This window comes from Caloenas nicobarica, chromosome 3 (assembly GCF_036013445.1).
Source record: "Caloenas nicobarica isolate bCalNic1 chromosome 3, bCalNic1.hap1, whole genome shotgun sequence".
NCBI lineage: Eukaryota > Metazoa > Chordata > Aves > Columbiformes > Columbidae > Caloenas > Caloenas nicobarica.
The window spans coordinates 26,091,062-26,110,053 of record NC_088247.1 but is presented as its reverse complement, the minus strand read 5'-3'; the positions used below and the strand labels follow the sequence as shown (position 1 = coordinate 26,110,053).

Below are 18,992 nucleotides of genomic sequence, written 5' to 3'. Positions count from 1 at the left end.
CAAACTCTAAGACTTGACTGTCTTCCCAACCTTGAAAAGCACTGAGATATTTTTATTTTGAGGAGCAAGTCAAATGGAGAAATTGAGAAGACCATGGTTGATGGGTTTGAAACTGCCCATTACACACAAAGAGTAATGGTTAATCTTTTCTCTTAAGTGTTGACTATGTACTGACATTTATGCCTATATACCGCCCGAAGTACCACTAGTCACCACTTCAAGATAAAAAATAGCTGGGTGTCTCAACTACAGTGTGAAAATCGGTCATTTTTGAGATACATAGGGAAAAACTGTTGATTATATACACAGAAGTGCAATATCTAAAGTGACAATTTACAGGCACTTAATAGAAGCGAGATTTTCAGTTAATATGTGCTTGTACTAAACAGGACGCAGTTTACACACCCGGACATGAACTCTCCAAGTCACTCATCGGTAAATTCAAGGCAGTGGAACTGGATGGAGGTAACACAAGGAGACACCCATGTCTGTGCCCACGGCTGCAGCCCTGGGCTCCCCATCTGCTGAAAGAGGACAACAGCTCTAACTCAGCTATGAGGAATTATTTGAGATTCAAGCAATTCTGCCATAATTCACTCTAATTATTCTAGTTTTCAATAATGTTTTGTCAAAAATTGGCACATTTTAACTTTCAGTACTGAATGGCATGCAAGTGCTTTCCTGTCAGAAATTCCCAACTCCAACACCCATCAGTCTTGTCTTCATTTGGCTATAGGCTTAGCTTCCTACTCAGTCTTATTGGTATGTCCACAAAATTTCCCTGCTCGTTGCAGGGGGATTGGACTAGATGACCTTTAAAGGCCCTTTCCAACCCAAATTATTCTGTTATTCTATGAAAATTAAAGTGATGCCGAAATGTTGCAGACATTGTTGCTGGCAGGGTAGGTTTAACTTGTACCTAAGTGAGGAAGACAGGAAGGAAAGGAGAAGAAATGGGAACTATGATGACCTCTTGTGTGTGGGAACTGAGCAAAGTCTTGAGCTCAATTAACTGAGATGAATTCTACTTATATTACTATGCAAGTAGAAGTTCCTCTACAAGTAGGAGCTTTGGTATTGTGCATAGAGGTACATGCATACGGTCTGCATACACACCATAAACACCTCCAACCATCAGAGTTTTCATACCTGGTGACTGAGTAACCACCTCACTGTATTACAACCTTTGTCCTTTTAACTTTTCACTTCCTCTCTTCCTCTTCATTTCCTTCCTCCATCTAAATACAGACTGTAAGCTGTTCAGAAAGATTACTATGTTTCCTACTGTTTTTTTCAAATGCACCGAGCAAATATTCAGGATTCAAAGTCACTTCCTCATTAGCCATCCAGTAGTAGCATGCACTCATGTATGGAGTTGTCTGAAGCTAATTGTCTCAAGCAATGTGATGGAGGTGATTTTTTCCAATAGCATTTACAAGGCAAGAGGTAGGTAAACACATTTCTGAAGGATGTTTCACGGAAATAGGAAGGAGGAAATTAAGGTGGAGATGGAAGGACACAGAAAAGACTATTGAACCTGACATCACTATCAAAGCATAATTAACAGGAAGGCAAACAAATCCAAGATGTCAGAACATGGAGGCTAATACAATTGTCCTTACACTATTTAATTTTTGATCCAGTTTATTGTTACCTATATTTTATTCCAGAAATTTTGCATTACAGTGACGTTGACTTTGGTATTTTCTCTGTTGGTTGGGTGGACTTTTGGTCCTGTAGAAGGTGCAGCAGTTCTGCAAACAGTGATGTGGCCACAAAGCAGCTTTGAGACCTCAATTTACAACACTTTACTCCACATTTCTCATGTCAGCATTTTTTTAAAAGATGATGTAAATTCTGGAATGAATAATATTAATAACAGTATGACCCAGTGAAAACGAGAACACAGGAATGAGCTGATCTTTAAAAGAAACATTTTATTTGGTAAAAAATAAAAGTAATAAATTATTTCAAGACAATTTTTGGTTTGTATCTGTACATACACAGTATATCCATAACATAGCTGCTATGCAATCCGGGAATTCCATCTCAGAAAAAGGATTTACATATCAAGTAACAATTTTAAATGAAACCAGCAGAGCCTTCTACATATGTCAGTATTGAAACCACCTTGATGGAGTTCCTTCTTTTTTGTTTCTTTTCCTCCCAGAAATTACCCAGTAATATCTATTCTGGGTCTTGTGTGTTTGTAGCACTCCTCATGCTTGTTTTGAACCATTTACATCAGTCTTTCTCAGCTTTTTAAAATCAAAGAACACCTGATTATTATTTTTAATTCCCTGCACTGTTAGCGTACCAGATTTCATTTTCACCTGGTAAAAAGTACATTATGAATCTTCACTTATGACTTTATCTTCTGATTCTACTCACTTTCTTTGCTGTATGTAGAAATACATGCAAAAGCTTTTCTGTTTTGCCTGGTTGCATTTTTTCAGTCACCTGAATTGACTTCCATGTCACTTACTGAAACCTTATGAACACCAGGAATCCACAGACCCTGCACTAAGGAAAATCGGTCTAAACCTTGAAACCACAAGAACTATATTTTAACAGCAGCATACGTGACATTTGGAAGAAACATATCAGATATGATGCTGAAATGTGGTGTCACCATAGGTCAAAATTAGACATGGCACAAAGAAAAGCATGAAACCATATATTCAACAGTTTCCCAAAATACATCAGCTAGGACTACATTGAGATTTTTTTTCACCAAAATCTAACAAACACGTATGCCTGGTGTTATGCTTTATTCTGGGACTGCCTGGTTTAAAAAGCTAAGCGTGTGTTTAATGCCTTGTTGGATTGGTTCTTCAGAGTATTATTCAAGTGCTCGGGAAGCTGTCCACAATCAGTTTGAATTTCACACGTGTTGATTGCTAACTGAGGCGAGAACAAACAATGTACAACAGACATGTAAGAGTCCTGTGTTTGAATGCTAATAAATGAGTTGCACTCATTTCTCAAACACAATAAAATATTGCCACCTGTGTGTAGTCTTTAAGACACTTCTAGTTCAACTGTCATAAATTTTGTCTGCTTTGGAGAGAAAACAAGCCATTTTTTCTCCCAGCTGTATTTACACATGGAAGCAACAATATCAAAATAAACATGTTTCATGGGCCTCTTATCTGAAGTGAGTATTTTTCTCCAAAACAATCTTTTGCACTTATCTCTGTTATTTTTAGTTCGCCTAACACACATGGCGGGAGACAGATGCATAGTCTTCACTGCGGCTTCTTCTCAAGGTATTTCCAGTCAATTTTAGTAAACCAGATTCTCTCGTCCAGAAACACACAAAGATATTTTCAAGATATACAAAGACTGATTTGGGAATCTAGCACCCTATATCCCCCCGCTTTTTCAGAAATAGGACTTGACCACTTCTTAAAGTGTTCTATATATGAAAATTGGTTTTAAATACTGACCTGGGGGGGACCACTCTAAGGAAGAAGCAGATTAAGCAGATTAAAACTTATCTAGGCGACACCACTAAAGTAGAAATCTGCACTACTAGGTCTGCTAAACAGTAGAGCAGCAGAGCAGCTCTGAGCTGTTCAAGAGCAAATGTTTTATTCCATCTTGTTTCTCAATACAGAAAACAGTTCTCAGAACATGCGATGTCTTTGGCATCATGTCAAAATGTGAAAAATGGAGATCTAAATGTAACTCTTAGTTTTGAGCTGAAAACGAAAAATTTCAGACCCTATATAGAGGAACCAAGACATCTGTAAGCACCTGTATGAAATAAAGAATGAAATGGCAAGATGGCCTTTTGAGCATTGCAGTCTGCTCTCTTGTCACCAGGGTGCTAATGGAATACGTACTCATGCAAGTGAAGACAAAATTGGAGGAACAGGTCTCAACTACCTGTGAACTGCTGCAGCTTTATGTTGCCCTAACTCTCCCAACTTTAATGCAAACAAACTAAAAAACCCCCAAGCAGTGTACTGTGCAGTACAACATTGATAAGGGGAATAAATTACAATAAGTACCACAGTAACCTTACTGATCTCTCTGCATTACAGAGTTGCAAAGCTACTTGTTGGTTGTAAAGCTTATCCCACACAATGCTACAAATGAAAAAAATACGTATTTATTGTAGAGCTTAGTGGAGCCATTTTAAATTTTATTTTTACATTGTCTTGCAACAAATTTTGGAATTATTTTTCTTATGACTTCTTTTATAAACCAAAGTGTTTCCTAATACATTTCAGAAAGCTGAAAAATTATCAAAGATTTTTCTCTGAATAGTAATTTTTCACCTATCAATGCACAAACAACTATTGCATGATAAGCTTTTTATTTTTTTCAAGGTTTGTAACAACTGTTACTACCCTCATGTATTGGACAGCTGGAAATCGAATTTTTCTTAATTTTTAATCATTCTTTACGTCTAGTTCCTGTTTGCTAGCACGAATAAAGAGTGTAGTGCAATCCCATTAATAAGAGAACAATCAAGATTTTGGAATCTGAGAGGCCGTAAAAATAGTTTATTACAAGGCTGAAGAAATGAAGCAATTTATTCATTAGGTATTATGACTGTATGTAGGGGTGGTTTATTTATGACATGGACTGAATGGGCACCCTATGAGGAGCCTGTATCTCCCAGCAGCGCTGTCCTCCGCTGCTGATGGTGTCCCAAAGGCCAAGCTGAGCATAACCCTGACCAGCTTTTGCACAGCCACCCGCCTAGATCCATTATGGTGCTAATGAAGTTTTACTTAATGTGGAAACGACATGTCATTTTTTATGGGTTTCACGACTCCCAAACCATTTGGCCAGATGACTGTCATGCACAGCAACCACTGTTACTTCACAGCCTTACGAAACTGGGAGTGCATTGGGTGTGCGCAGGGTGTAACACACTTGCAATGTGCAGAGCACATTTAGGACACATTGAACGAAATACATCTCCTTGGAAAAGCAAAAACATGAAAGCAAGCTTTGGGAAAAAAGGATCTTCAAAATATTATATAAACTCTATTTTTCCCTCCAAAAATGTGCGTATCAGTTTCCTGTGTTAGTGCAAAGAGAAAGTATCTATTTTTTTTTTTTTTTCCCCATATTTTTCCTTTCTGTTTTGCGAAACAGCTGAGGTCCCATGCAGACACGAGGCAAATCAGACAGGACCGGGTGAGCTGTGTTTCCCCACCTTTAACACCCAATTCTGGAAGGCACAAAATGCCAGCCGGTCCTCGCACCACCTGGGAAGTCCCCGCTGTGCTCCCCCCACCCCTCCCAGTCCTGGCCACAGGCAGGACACAGGACATGGGGCTGCGTGTCCCCTGGGGCCAGAGCCTCGCGCCCCCCGAGCAGCACCCACCCCTGTAACGTTTCTAAAACGGTGGTGCCAGCGCGTTGTCTGATCCTACTTCTGCTGAGCTCCATGGTGGTCTTTTGCATTAGTTTCAATTAATCTCAGATCAGGGCTTAAAGTAGCACCATCTCTATGCAGGGTCTCTCAGGAGAGATCTGAAAATGAAAAAAACGCTAGTTCTACTGTGGTGGTTTTTTTTTGCATTATTAAGCCTATGAGCAGGCTCTCCACTGAAGGTTCTTAATCTTCTGTGTGGATACAAAATAGTAGTATACATTTATAAATATAGATGGCTTGGTAAATTAAAATATCTGTCTTCTCAGGACTCTCTAATTAGCAATCTACTTTGAAAAATACAGTAAACTATTTCCAAACCGTATCATAATAGATTTCCCAAAGTCTACTACAAAATGGAAAGCACTGTCACTTCAAAACATGCCCCAAGACCCTTGTTCTCCCTCTCTCATTTCCTTCCCAAATGTAGTACTGCCTACAAGTTTATGTCAGAGCTCATAAGAGTACAAGGGAAAACTAAAGATCCTCCTAAAAACTACTCACACCCTTTTTAGCACCGCCTGCATCTTGCTTAAGTTCCTCTGCTGTACTGTTAATTCAGGCATCATCCTGAATAGCTGTCTGGCCTGATAAAAATATTTAGAGTTATAAAATGTACAGTATTGCATTGCTTTTAGCTGTGTAGCCGTGGAAGTATGTTGTGCCTATACTGAAAATATGCCTGGAGCACTAAGCAGACTCTCCTTGCCGTGGGTCTGAAACTGCCGCCCCTGTCAGCACAGAATATTTCAGTATAAATGTTCATTTGGGAAAAATACCAACTGTGGCCAGGAGTGAACAAAGTGACCAGTGTTCATCAAGAAATTCATAAAATCTCTTCTGTGGTCACAGGTGAAGGAGAAACTGAAACTTTCAGCAGAGGATAGAGATGCAAGACTTTGCCACTCATAAATAAATACCATCCCCACAATGAAACAGTTATTGCTATGATTGCATCAACCTGATAAGGTTGCCTGAAAAACATTTTGAACAAAAGGGTGACACTGCTTCACTGAAATCACCGACGATAACTATGGTGAGTTCACGGGAGCTGGAGCAGCTTCTTGGTGAGAAGTAGATTTCTGTATAAAGTATCTTCCCAGGGCCACAGGTAGAAAATACAAATGAACTCGATCTAGCTGGTGCATGAAATGCCTTTTGGTGTTTCTTTCTAAAGAATAAAGCCAAGACCTTCCTAGTGGGACTCCTCCATAGAATGCTGCAGGACCTTTCAGATCTGAAAGTGAACTGGTCTCCTAAAATGTGCTCTTGAAACATGAAGACCCTGTGTAAGGATTATAAGCTTTCAGCAATGAATTTTCCCAGATTTCGGAATTTGGAGCAAAACCATTGAAGACCATCTTGCAGCTAAATGGTTATGGCATTCTCCTAAGAGACAATCTCCACATCCAGGGGGGTGTGAGCCAGCTGGATGTGCTGGCTGCACGTTGCAGATGAAAAGCGGATGCCATGCTGCCGCCCAAACACCCTGCCTGTGTTTTTTGGAAGTACTAACCTGGCATAGGCACTTCATATCATGAAATTTTTTTACGACTGAGTGGCTCTGATGAACAAAAATGTGTTCCACAGACTGCAGTTAGGTGCCTACATACCTTCATTAAGGTTAAACACCTGCTACTATCACCCTTCACTGATACTTTCTTTGGCTTAGGAGAGGTGCCTTACTGTTCGACTTGGTGACTTTTACACATCCCATTTTTAGGTGCCTAATTGCTCCTGGCCTTGTAATATTCATCCAAACATAAGGCAGCGTTGCAGGGTTGAGCTTGCAATCCTCCTCATAATGCCTAGGGTAAGCACTTGCAACCTTATTTAAAAAACTAGGTTATTAAAGCCAGACTTGCAAATGTATCTGGCAACATTTAAAACAGACTGTTGCATGTGAAACTCAAAAACTTACCTGAGAAACTGAAGTCCACAGACTTTTTTTTTTAAACACCAAATAGCAAAATGTAACAAAAAGTTGTTTTTAGAATACATTACAGAATACTGGCATGTTATACAAATGTAATTAACCCATTGAAATTTAACCTGGTTGTAAGCTATGTTCAAGGCACCTTTTTTTATAAATAGGTTTTTTTTTTTAATGTTCATCCTACATTCGCACTAGTTTAACCATGTAAACAGGTCTGTGAAAGCTCAGATTAAGGTCACTTTGAGATCTGTGTGCCAAATACTTTACAAAGATATCATATTACATGGAAAATTCAATGAAGTAAGATAGATCTATCTGCTGCCCAAACAGTTCAATAGGTGCTATGGGGTAAATTATTATTAACAAGATGAAGCCTAAAAGAGGTTTTCAAAAATTAAAGATAAGTAACATGCAATGCATTAACATTTGTGTTTATCATTTAAAAATATACATACACGCTGAAAAAATGCAAGACTATTCCTAGTGCTATCCTATTTTTAAAGGGCGAATCTTTGGCAACAGCATTATTTGAGGTTTAAAAACATCCTCCATCTTTTTTTCCCTACACTTAATCTTGCAATATGCTAGTACGTACTTTCTTCACAAGGAAAATGTATAAAATTATTCTTACAATATAAACACTATTAAACAACTCCCTTGAGACATCTTCTGGACACAGAATCTCTGTAAAGACAGTGTTACAATGCTAGGATAATTATGTAAAAATATGTACATTCATTCCAATGTCCTAGACTCAAGAAGACTCCACAGAAGTTGCCCGTCAGTCTTGTCCAGTTACAATTATGTCCAGCTTTGTTATTCTTGCTGTATTTCAACATAATCAACAAAAGTTTTACTTGCTTTTGTGTAGGAAGTTCCCAAACTTTTGCATAAATCCTCTCAGCTTATTTTCATTAGGCTGCAATGGATGGTAAGCAGTTGAGTTGTAGGTAACCATGTGATTACTCCTGCCGTAATTATTCCCTAAGGTCTTGCTTTTGATATCCGAGATATGTGAACTGCTGTTGGGTGCGTTTCGTGCAGGTTGGCTCACATTTTCTATCTTATAGAATGGCTCAAAGCGACTATAAACACGCCTTTCACTCAAACGAGATCTTAGCTCCTCTTGGCATTTTGAGCTGGCCGGCTGTGGTGTCACTGAACTCACTCTTTGAAGAGCAGGAACAGGGGCACTTTCGGGAGTAGTGTTTGTGGTGATTTCCTTTACATCTTGGTACTGAATCTGCTCTGTATTAAATCTTGGGGTAGATGCATCTCCTGCAGTTTCTATGAACTTACTTTCAAGGGGGCACAAGAGAGGACACTTTTTATTGCATTCATCGGATGGAGGATTTTGAGGTTTTGGTGACTTTGGAAGCTTTGGAGACTTTGGAGACTTTGTTGGGCTCACTGTGACATCTTCTTTACTTCTGTTCAAGCTACCTTGAGAATTTGAGGATGTGTTTCTCTTTCTCCTTGGGGAAGAATCTGTCTTACTCTCAGAAATCTTTGGCTTTTGATTGTCTTCTTCAGAAACCAACGTATCAGAACTACTACACATCCTGTAAAAGGCAGGACCTTTGTTTTTTGACAAGTTTTCCTTCTTGTCTGGTGTGAGATTAAGAAGTGACCGCAATTTCTGGGATCCTTTCTTTAGAAAACTTGGGGAATTCTTAGTTTCTTTCTTTGATGTACAATCCTTACAAGACTCCTCATTGCTAGCTTCAGTGAGAGCAGCCATAGAGATGGCCTTGCTAGCAGTGGGGCTCTTTGACTCTCCTTTGAGGTTCTTTTCCTCCTGTGGCAAGTGGTTGGTCACACTGTGCAAACTTTTAGAGCTCTTCAGAGTGTCTTCTGGAAGTTTTGGACTAACTGGCTGCTTAAGTCTATGCCTAGTCAATGTGCTGTAAACGTAACTGGATGCATGTTTGTTTGCACCAGGATCTAATATGGACTTTGAATTAAACATGGGAAAACTCCTCCTCTTTAGCATATTTTCATTTTGAAGGTTCTTCAAATTTTCTGCATGTTTGTCTGCACACAGCGTTGTGTACAAGTAGAGAGATGAGTCGCCTGTTGCATTTGAATTTACACTAGGTTTTGTGTTGTCTGCAATATGAATTTTGTGGTTTTTTGGTGCATCTGATTTAAGTGGGACATTTGTGCTAAGCTCTTCTGAAACATTATCTGTTCCATTCTCCATACTTGGAGCGTGATTAGATGTCCCTTTAGGTGTTGCACTTCCCTCTGACCCAATTATAGTTGAATTTGAAGAACTCGCACAGCTGCTCACTTCCTGCTGTTCAGGTAAAGTTGGCTGAAACACCAACGATGATCGTAATCGAGAATGAGAATACAACGCATGAGCTTTAATATTTTCAGCTGTGTCATAGCTGTCGTATCTGTCACCCAAGGCCGACCCATTAGACTCTACTGGATAATCCGATTGATCATCCAAATATGACTTAATTCGCCAGTTACGTAGGAATGATTTTGTTGTGTGTTCGAGGGTTGGCATCCTTTGCTGCAGATGGCGGATATGATTATCTGTCCCATTAAAAGACCTCCGTACAATTGAGTTTCTTTCTGCAAGATTTACCTTTGGTCGTGAAAACTGATCGGCAAAACTTTGCTGGGGTGTATTGTAGTTATTTGCATATCCTCCTCGTAATGAAGAAACAATACTAAGGCTATCGGATGGCATTTTCCACATATTTGATGGATTGTTCGCTCTATTAATAGCTCTGTTGAGCAATAGGTAAGGTGTCCTTTCTGGCTTCTCCCCAGCATAGCTATGTCTCTTCCAGTGCTCATTTTTTTCACTAGGTTGATACTGCTGGATTGGATTTTGCATGTTAAAAGCTGGATGAAATGGTTGTTTATTATAGGCTTGATTTCTCAAGCCGTATTTATCTATTTCATTGACTGCATATCTTCCACGAGTATTCCAACAAACAGGATCTATCTTGTGAACCTGGTCTTGCCGACCAAAAAGGTTTCTTTGGCTAGAAACCGAAGCCAAGGAAGACACCGAGTGTTGGTATGTATCATTATCCCAGAGTATCCTGCGACTGTTTACCCGGGCTAATTCTGGGGCAAATGAACTAGGAACAGAAGAACGGGCATACAGTGTCCTGAATTCTTCATCAAAGGATTCAACCAGCTGTCCTGTGATAACTTGAACCATACTGAGGTTGGTTTTTTCAAATGACCACATAAAGCTGAAAGAAGAACAAATGACCATTAGAAACACTTATTTTGAGCTAACATATTACAGTGGTCCTTTCTGATAAGAAAGCTTTCACACGAACCTCAGTTTTGTACAAATAGTTTCTAAATAAATAAACAAAGTGTAGGCATGATTCATGTAATTTGGTTTTGGAAAGTCTGATCTAATACCAGTCAAACTCAGCTGGAGATTTTCCAGTGCTTTCAGTGGGAGAAGGAATGAGTCTATAACTACTTAATTGCTGTTATAAAAAGTGGATATTGCAAAAAAAAAAGTTCACAAATGTAGAACTGTAGAGTGCAAATACCTAATGGCACAAAATTGCCTCTACAAAGACTAAGCCAGGATTGACTAGACCCACTGTATTTACTCCTGACTCAGAGAATGCTAATGTGTGGTTATGTTGTGAAAAAAATACATTTGAAGTAATATGCAGAACTGCTTCAACAGTTCTGAATGTACTTCACTCTAAACACATTTTCAAAAAGAGGTACCTCAGAATTGTTGAAAAGTTTACATTTTCTACTATGCATACCAGATCGGATATGAACATTTTTTTTTTTAATTGCAATGATATTCAGATGAAGGAAATTTTCCTTTTTTCTGTTGCACTAGAAAGTCTGAACACATCCTCAAAGCTAAGTAGCCACAGTGATTTTACAGCTACAAAATGAGATAAAATACATTAACATGTACATTAAGGATGTCTCAACAAGCCTAATAGCGTGGTGTTGAAAGCATGCAATTTGTAGATCACAACAAAGAAAAAAATCTGTTTTGCAATCCTATTTTCATGGGAAAAAAGAAGGGAAAAAAATAAATTAAAACATGAACTTGTTTTATTTGCATTTGTCTTCTGAATGTTAGAAAATAGGTTTATTTTATTCACATAAATAGTTTGCCGATTGCATTTAATTTGTTTGGCAATTTTGTATTTTTCATGAATTAATAGTGTGCTGAGATTAAATCAGCTCATGATGCATAAGTTTTTTCTATTAATTTTCACAATTAAGAATAATATATTTTGTAATATTTGGGGAAAAAGAACAAAAACAAAAAACCAAACATCAAAACTACAAAACAAACTTTAAATTTATTTCAGAAAGGAAGAATTCAGAAAGACTTGTCTTTCCTGTTATAAATCACCAGATTCTTTTAAAAAGCAAGGTTAATTCTTAAAGAAATTGATGATTCCAGCCCCTGTGGTGGTAGGTCTCAAAGCAGTGTTATTTTTCAAAATGAAATGAGAAAAACTATCACATTCTCACATAGTCTAACACTGTGTGTACACGTCAAAGCAGGCAGACTCTCCCTGGACTCTCTTACACCAATTCCTTTATGAACTTGTCGCTTACCTCACTACCATTTATATACATCGGTCTGAATTTGGGGCTGGACGAGTCTCGGGAAATAAAAAGACAGATTTTCGAAAGCTTACAGTGATGGAAACCTATGAAAGTCTGTGGCTGGGGATCTGGCACCCAGGCACTACGCTGGCAGAAATTAATTCAGTAGGCCAACGGAGAGAAATGTAGCATAAAAAGAAGGAAAATATTTAATAATGTGTGAGATCAAAACTGTCCCTGCTTTAACTTTTTCCAGTTCTGCAAAGCTGTAAGTTCTTCCAGCCTATGCTTTGCACACAGACACTGGAAATGAAATGGAAAGTAGAATAAAGAAACATCCAAATACAGACTATGTCAACTTGACTTGGACAAATCTGAATTTGACCAGGATACACTGAGTGCTATAGAATAGGTCTATAACATTAGCTTTAGAAGACTATTGTGAAGAGGAAGTATCCAAGGGAGCTTATTAAACAGCCTCTTCTGGAGTGAATTTTAAACATGACAATTCAGAAGATATGAGACAAATGAGGATTTTTCTCTCTTTTTAGTAAGTTTTCAGCTATAGCAAAAGCTATGTCCTTTATTTGATATTTGTGAAAAACTAACAGAGGTTCTCAAAATCTAGCTTCGTGCTAGGTTAGCTAGCAATAAGTATCCATGATAACTTGTTAAGTTGCAAAAAGATAATAAAATTTGCCTGTGGAGTTCCCTGGAAGAACTTTCAGAAATAGAAAAAAAAACCCACTGCTGAGATGACAGATTTTCTACGGACACCTAAGTGACTGATCTTACCTGTAAGAACCATATATGACTTTCTTACAGTCCACAAGAATAAATTTTTGTTCCATTTTTCCATGGAATTTTGCTCCTGTTTTAGAATAGTAATCTTGTCCTTTTACTGTCCGCACCCTCATGTTCTGAAAAAGACAATTGAAATACTTTAATTGGTATACCATATTCCACATTTAGCATTCGGGGTTTTAAAAGTTAGAGGTACAGTAGAAGTGTGTTAGATTATTTCATATTAACAAATATTGCAGGGAAGTAAACTCTGATCAAACTAATCCCTTAGGGACCCAAACTGGTAAGTTATTGCATTGTCCTCATGATCTTCCCTAGGCCACAGAAAATGAAATCTTGCACTTCCACAGCCACCACTCCCAGAAACAAGGTTCTGGCACAAGAAGTCTTCAACAAGAGAAAGAGGTTTTGTACTGTAAAAAAATTAATTATTTTAGAATTTAGAAGATTTCCAAGCATCTCAGCTAATCAGAGACAATACCTAAAGAGCCAGGATCACTTTTAACTGAATAAGGCTGCTATATCTACAAACACAGATACCCCACTCTGAGATGATCCATGGAATGATACCTCCAGGCACCAGAATCTCTTGGAGTTTTACCACCAGTAAGATTTCTCAGTCAGCTTTGCACCATGGGATCAATCACATTTCTAAAATCAGACATACTATCACAAAATGCATAAGTAGCATTAATTCTATGCAGCACTTTGGTTTGAATTCCATTAGGAAGCACTTTTTGGAAATTTTCCGTGTTGAATCTCAAAAATGTGGTCAGTTTTTGTCCCAGGCTGTGGATGAAATTTATTCAGCTGTCTTTTTTTTTTTTTCCCCTCTCTACTGTCACTTGTTTTTTTAAGCTCCTAGAAATAAAATAATTCAAAAGCAGTGTCACAACACTTTCTGGACTGTACAAATAATAACTTTCAGAAAGTTCTTACACAGATGTAGAAAAAAAATAAAAAGCTTTTATCAGAAATCGTTACAGAAAGGTGCTTATTTATAGAAAAATTAAATTTCTGTTCAATGCAAACCAACCTACAGCATCTACCCCATGTGGCTGTGAGATACAAAATGCTTCACAAGACATAAAAATAGCTTGGAATATAGCTGTGAATGATGACAATATTTACTGCAGTTTCTAGCTTTGCAATATTTGTTCTAGCAACACTAATTTGTGGTAATTTAAAAGTATTTCAGTGGGAGTGAAATCTGTAGTTCAGCATTGGCAGTAAGAAAACAGAATCTATATGATTATTACATAGACTATATATATAGAAGTAGTGGAATATAAAACTTGGAATACAGAGGAATGTCTTGCTTCACAGGACTGCGACGAGGACAGGTTGAAAATCACAGCAGACGTGCTCTGTAAAGGTCAGGTAGAGATGGATTGGGGCTGTTCATGAAACAAAACGGATAAGATTGTATACAGGGTAAATTCAGCAAAATCAGAGGGATAAATGAATAGAATAGAATAGGATAGGATAGGATAGGATAGAATAGAATAGAATAGAATAGAATAGAATAGAATAGAATAGAATATTTCAATTGGAAGGGACCTACAATGAACATCTAGTCCAACTGTCTTATCAATTCATGGCTGACCAAAAGTTAAAGCATGTTATTAAGGACATTGTCCAACTGCCTCTTAAACACTGACAGGCTTGGGGCATCAACCACCTCTCCAAGAAGCCTGTTCCAGTGTTTGACACCTTCTTGGTAAAGAAATGCTCTCTAATGTCCAGTCTACACCTCCCCTGGTGGAACTCTGAACCATCCCCATGCGTTCTGTCACTGGATACTGGGGAGAAGAGCTCAGCACATCCCTCTCCACTTCTCCTCAGGAAGCTCTAGAGATGTTTAAACTTAGAAAAGTATGTAAGACTCCAGTCTATAAAGTATGACTGAGTTTGCAATACAGTTACATAAACCTTTATTGTCCACAGGAACACTTACACATTTACTTAAAGATATAAAGTTCTAATAGACAGAGGTTGTAGAATTTTTAATGATACAGTGTCTACTACAATCCAGTGAACTTTATCTTTCCAAATAGAAAATTCAAAAATTAGGACAAAATCTCCATGAAATGAAAGCACATTTCCAAATAACACATTTTCTAAATCACTATATATTTGACTGTTGGCATATTAAAACTTCTATAAAAACAAAAATCAAATCAAAGAAGTGAGAGTTACACTTAAAAGCTGCTGAGCTGGCAAATTAAGGTTTGACTCAAGCTATCCAAGTTCTTGAAGTGTTATTTATTAGGTGAGGTTTTATTAGCATTTTTGTCAAGCTGTGTTTAAACAAAAATGCAGCTCAGTCAAAATGTACAAAGACGGCATTTAAAAATTACTTTTGTTTGCGACCTAAATGTCTTGCAACTGTGCTAGAAACATAAACCAAAAGTTGATCTCTTTATTTGGTAAATCAAATCGATTAAATAAAGGAAGTGTTATCTAGAAGTGCTGCAGGATTTTAAAAGATAAAATTTTTTGAAGTGAAAATACAAGTGGATGCTTAGTTCTGTTTTCAGAAACAGCTACAAAAGAATCAATAAGAGTAACAACCCTATTTGCGTTATTGAACAGGAGGTTAACATAATTTTGCATCTCTATCTGCTAATCACTTCTGACAATCTAACATTGTGTTTTTCAAGTTTTCTGCACTCCAACTAGAAGTTTTCTTATAGATGAAAGTCAATTTTTCTACTTTCCCAGCACATTTTTTGTGGAACTTCGGAAAAGCCAATCTCACTGAAGAAAATTATTATTTGTCCAGCATCTACTCAAGCTTTAAGTAAAAGCAATTAAATAAAAAGACTTTATTTGAAAATTAAATAGTGTGGAAAAATTAATTCCTGAAAAATAAAAAAGAATATATTGGACTTTACCTGTTCTAAAGATTGTCACTATAGTAAGCCCTTACTTACTATAAAATACGAGTTTGTGATTTAGTAATAACATTTTCATTTACTTTAATGACTGTTTTACCCAATTCTATACACCATGTAATTATATTTGTATGTCACACTTATATTTAACTATATTAAATTTTATTTATGTAATTATAATTTGAAAAAGGTAACTTGAGAGGCAGCTTATACATTTCCAAATAACTATAAAAAATAATGCTGGCCTAAAGACATGCCAGTTGAACGCATCAGATCTTATGGAGATAAGGCCTGATCGGTATTGGTCAGGATATCACTCGGGAATCTGGAATGCTGGAGGCACAAGCAAGGGTAATAGCTTGCAAATTACTATGCTATATAAAAAAAAGCTTTGCCTTAGGTACTCATAAGTTGAAATATAACTTCAAGTAGGCATATCTAAAAAAGAACTAAAATTCACACGAAATTACTGTTTTTTAAAAAAATTGTTGTCCCTGCTTCCTCTGCTCCCCTCTTCTTTTTCCTTCTCTTCAGCTCGTGCAGTTTTTCTATCGTGCGTCCTTAACCCTGCCAACACGTTCCCTTGTCTCGGTAGGTCATCCACTCAAAGACGGGAACATGGCAGCATCACAAAGGCATGTGCAACAGATCACACTCACCTTTCTCACATAACATTTCCTTTTCCTCTACAGTTCGTCTGTCGGTCTTCGCCTACTTCAAACCCTCTAACTAGGTGCCAGGGATGCATACTTTGAATAATCGCCCAAAATACAGATAGTATTTGAGGATATATGATAACAATGCGTTCCACTTAGGATTAGAAGCAGTAAACATATACATACTGAATTGCAAGTCCCCTTTGGTACGAAATATGGGGCTTCACCTTCCTACTCAGTTTCTTCCTCAGGCTACAGGACTCCCCTGCTGCCAGCGCTGATAGCAGCGTGTCACTGATCCCTGCAGAAGTGTTACGCATTGTGGTGGGCAAAGAAATAATCCATTTATGAATCCTGAGAGGAAAATCATGTACAAACCATAAGCCACACATCATGAAGGATCTCAGCTAACCCGACAGGACACACAAAAGTATGTAAGATTTGGCACAGCAAGTCAAATGTCAGTGACTGCTAGTGAATGCATATGGAAGAATAATTTAATCAAGGACTTGAGGTTTTAGGAGGCTTTTGAAGCGAGACACAGGCTTTTCTCCCTCCTCCAAGACCAGGCTGCAGGACAGGGATGTTTAAAACATCCTGTGGCTGCAGTTTAAGGATGGCCATCAGGGCTATCCAGTTAAATGACACCCAAATGATGAACAGGAAACAAGCTCTAACTTCTCTTTTTATGTGTCACTATCTTCCCAGAGATGGACACATAAGCATGATTTAAAATTTGGAAGTATAATTCAACATTACACATTTATCTTCATCGGTGAAACCCGTCCAATGTGATAGATAAGTACAGTGAATATAATCATCTCAAACATTTCACTTCAGTTCTTTATATTTGTTGAGTCTGTTTTTATCAGTGTTCAATTTCTCACCCTGAACTTGCTGTCAAGAATATACACAAAGAGGCAAATAGATGTCTACTTAATACTTAACCCAACAGCTTTAAAGAAAAAAAAAAGTCACATTTCTCATATCGTTCATCATTACTAATGTCATTTATTATCCTAGACCTCTCTTCTTACTAACAGATAATAGTTGCTGTACAAATGCTAAGTAGTTTTCAAGTTCACTTCTATTCTGACTTTGAACACGATCCAATGACCACTGAAGACAAAATCTCAATGACTTCACTGGGCTCTGGGGTCCCTTGGCACAGAAGTTTGCTCACAGGCACGACACCCTGCTGTACCTGTCTATTTAATAACCAAATTTGACTTATACTTGGAAGTACTGGAAAACTTTTGATGCTTTTTAATAACACTGATGAGAAATAACAGACTGCAATCAGGTCTAAAGAGCAGCTCCTACTATGTATGTAAGTATGCATATCAGGGAGCAGACTTCACAAAAGGAAAGTAAAATCAATTCATTAGTGGTTCTATTTTCTCATTCCTGCAGTTCACTAAAAATACTGAGAGGAGTATCAGGAGATAAATGGTTCCTGCCAAATTGCATTTAATATCCTCGTGTAGCAAGATGATTCTTCATTGCCAGAGAAGTAAAAACAGGTTTCTGCAGCACATGGAGCCCCTGACACATGCCACTTCTCATGTCAAATAAAACATGAAGATCTGCCATCAGCTGAGGAGCTTGGTTGGCTTCTTGGGCATTAAACAACATTGCCTACATTGGTTTGTTGTTTCTAGTCCAAAATCAAGCTACTCCAATGAGCATTCTGGTGGTTTGGGGGATTGTTGTCTCAGTGCTGCATTTTGCAGTGCAAATTGGTTTCATAGTTTCCTGCAGCACCTGTCAGTTGCAGCAAAAAAAAAAAGCACCTCTCAAAAAATTTAACTATCAGTTTTTGAAAAATCACCTGAAAAGAGTCTGAATCTGTAACAATATCTTTCTATGCCAAGGAATTGCTGACTAAACAACAAGTCAGACCAGCGACAAAGTTATTCAAAAGAAGCTTAGGTAGAGCAAAGAAAAAAAGCAACACATTAATTACTGAGGAAAAATGTAGGACAGTCAGGAAACAGATAAAAGAAATTGGGGAGTGATAAATGGAAAAGTATAGTAAAGAAATTGTTTATTTGAGTGCCACTGGTGATATTAAGGTGAACATTAAGTCAAACCCAACCCACAAGAAGAAATGCTGTAGGAAACACTGAAAAAGCTCCTAGTAAACCCCTGATTTCATATTCTCCTATACAGAATTCATAAAATAATCACAGAATATATAGTCTATTCATTTTTTCAGTTATATCGTTCAATAAGGAGGGAAACACCCTGATATGCAGTCAGACTACAGAGGAGGAGAACTGTCTGCACATTTAATGTAGATTTATGGATAAAATCTTCCCCCTTTTTTTTTTTCCCCATACAGAAGACTACTGAATTGTAAATCTGAATTAAAAATACAGTTTTGTTCATCACTGCATCTCATTTTTTACTGATTCAAAGGAATAGAAAAAGAGCCAGAGAAGGGGTTGAGTCAGAAAAGCTCATCATGAAGAACATCTGCCATACTCCTGGCAAGACTGAACCAAATCATGCCAGAGAATAACAACACCAATGCTGCTGTTGCTACATCTTAAAGGAAATAAAGAGATGCATACATCTCTGTCCTCTTCATGCTTTCACTGAACAGAAGGGGAAGACTGAAAGCCAAGAGCATAACAAGTTGAAGATTTATTTTTTTTGGTGAACCTTGAGATGATGGGAAAAACGGAAAAGGAGAAAACTTCTCCAACGTACTGACTGTTCTTTCA

At 37.7% G+C, this 18,992-nt stretch overlaps 1 protein-coding gene across 1 annotated transcript in view; it reads right to left on the bottom strand.

Annotated features, from left to right (window-relative positions):
* Positions 1–8,059: 8,059 nt before the first annotated feature.
* The window catches only part of FAM83B (family with sequence similarity 83 member B), a 50,371-nt gene continuing 39,438 nt past the window's right edge, over positions 8,060–18,992 (bottom strand). The window contains exons 4-5 of the mRNA XM_065632066.1: positions 12,702–12,826; positions 8,060–10,552 (exon numbers count right to left, since the gene is read on the bottom strand). Of these exons, the coding sequence (XP_065488138.1) occupies positions 8,185–10,552; positions 12,702–12,826 (2,493 nt within the window). The 3' untranslated portion in view covers positions 8,060–8,184. The remainder of the gene's footprint in view (positions 10,553–12,701; positions 12,827–18,992) is intronic.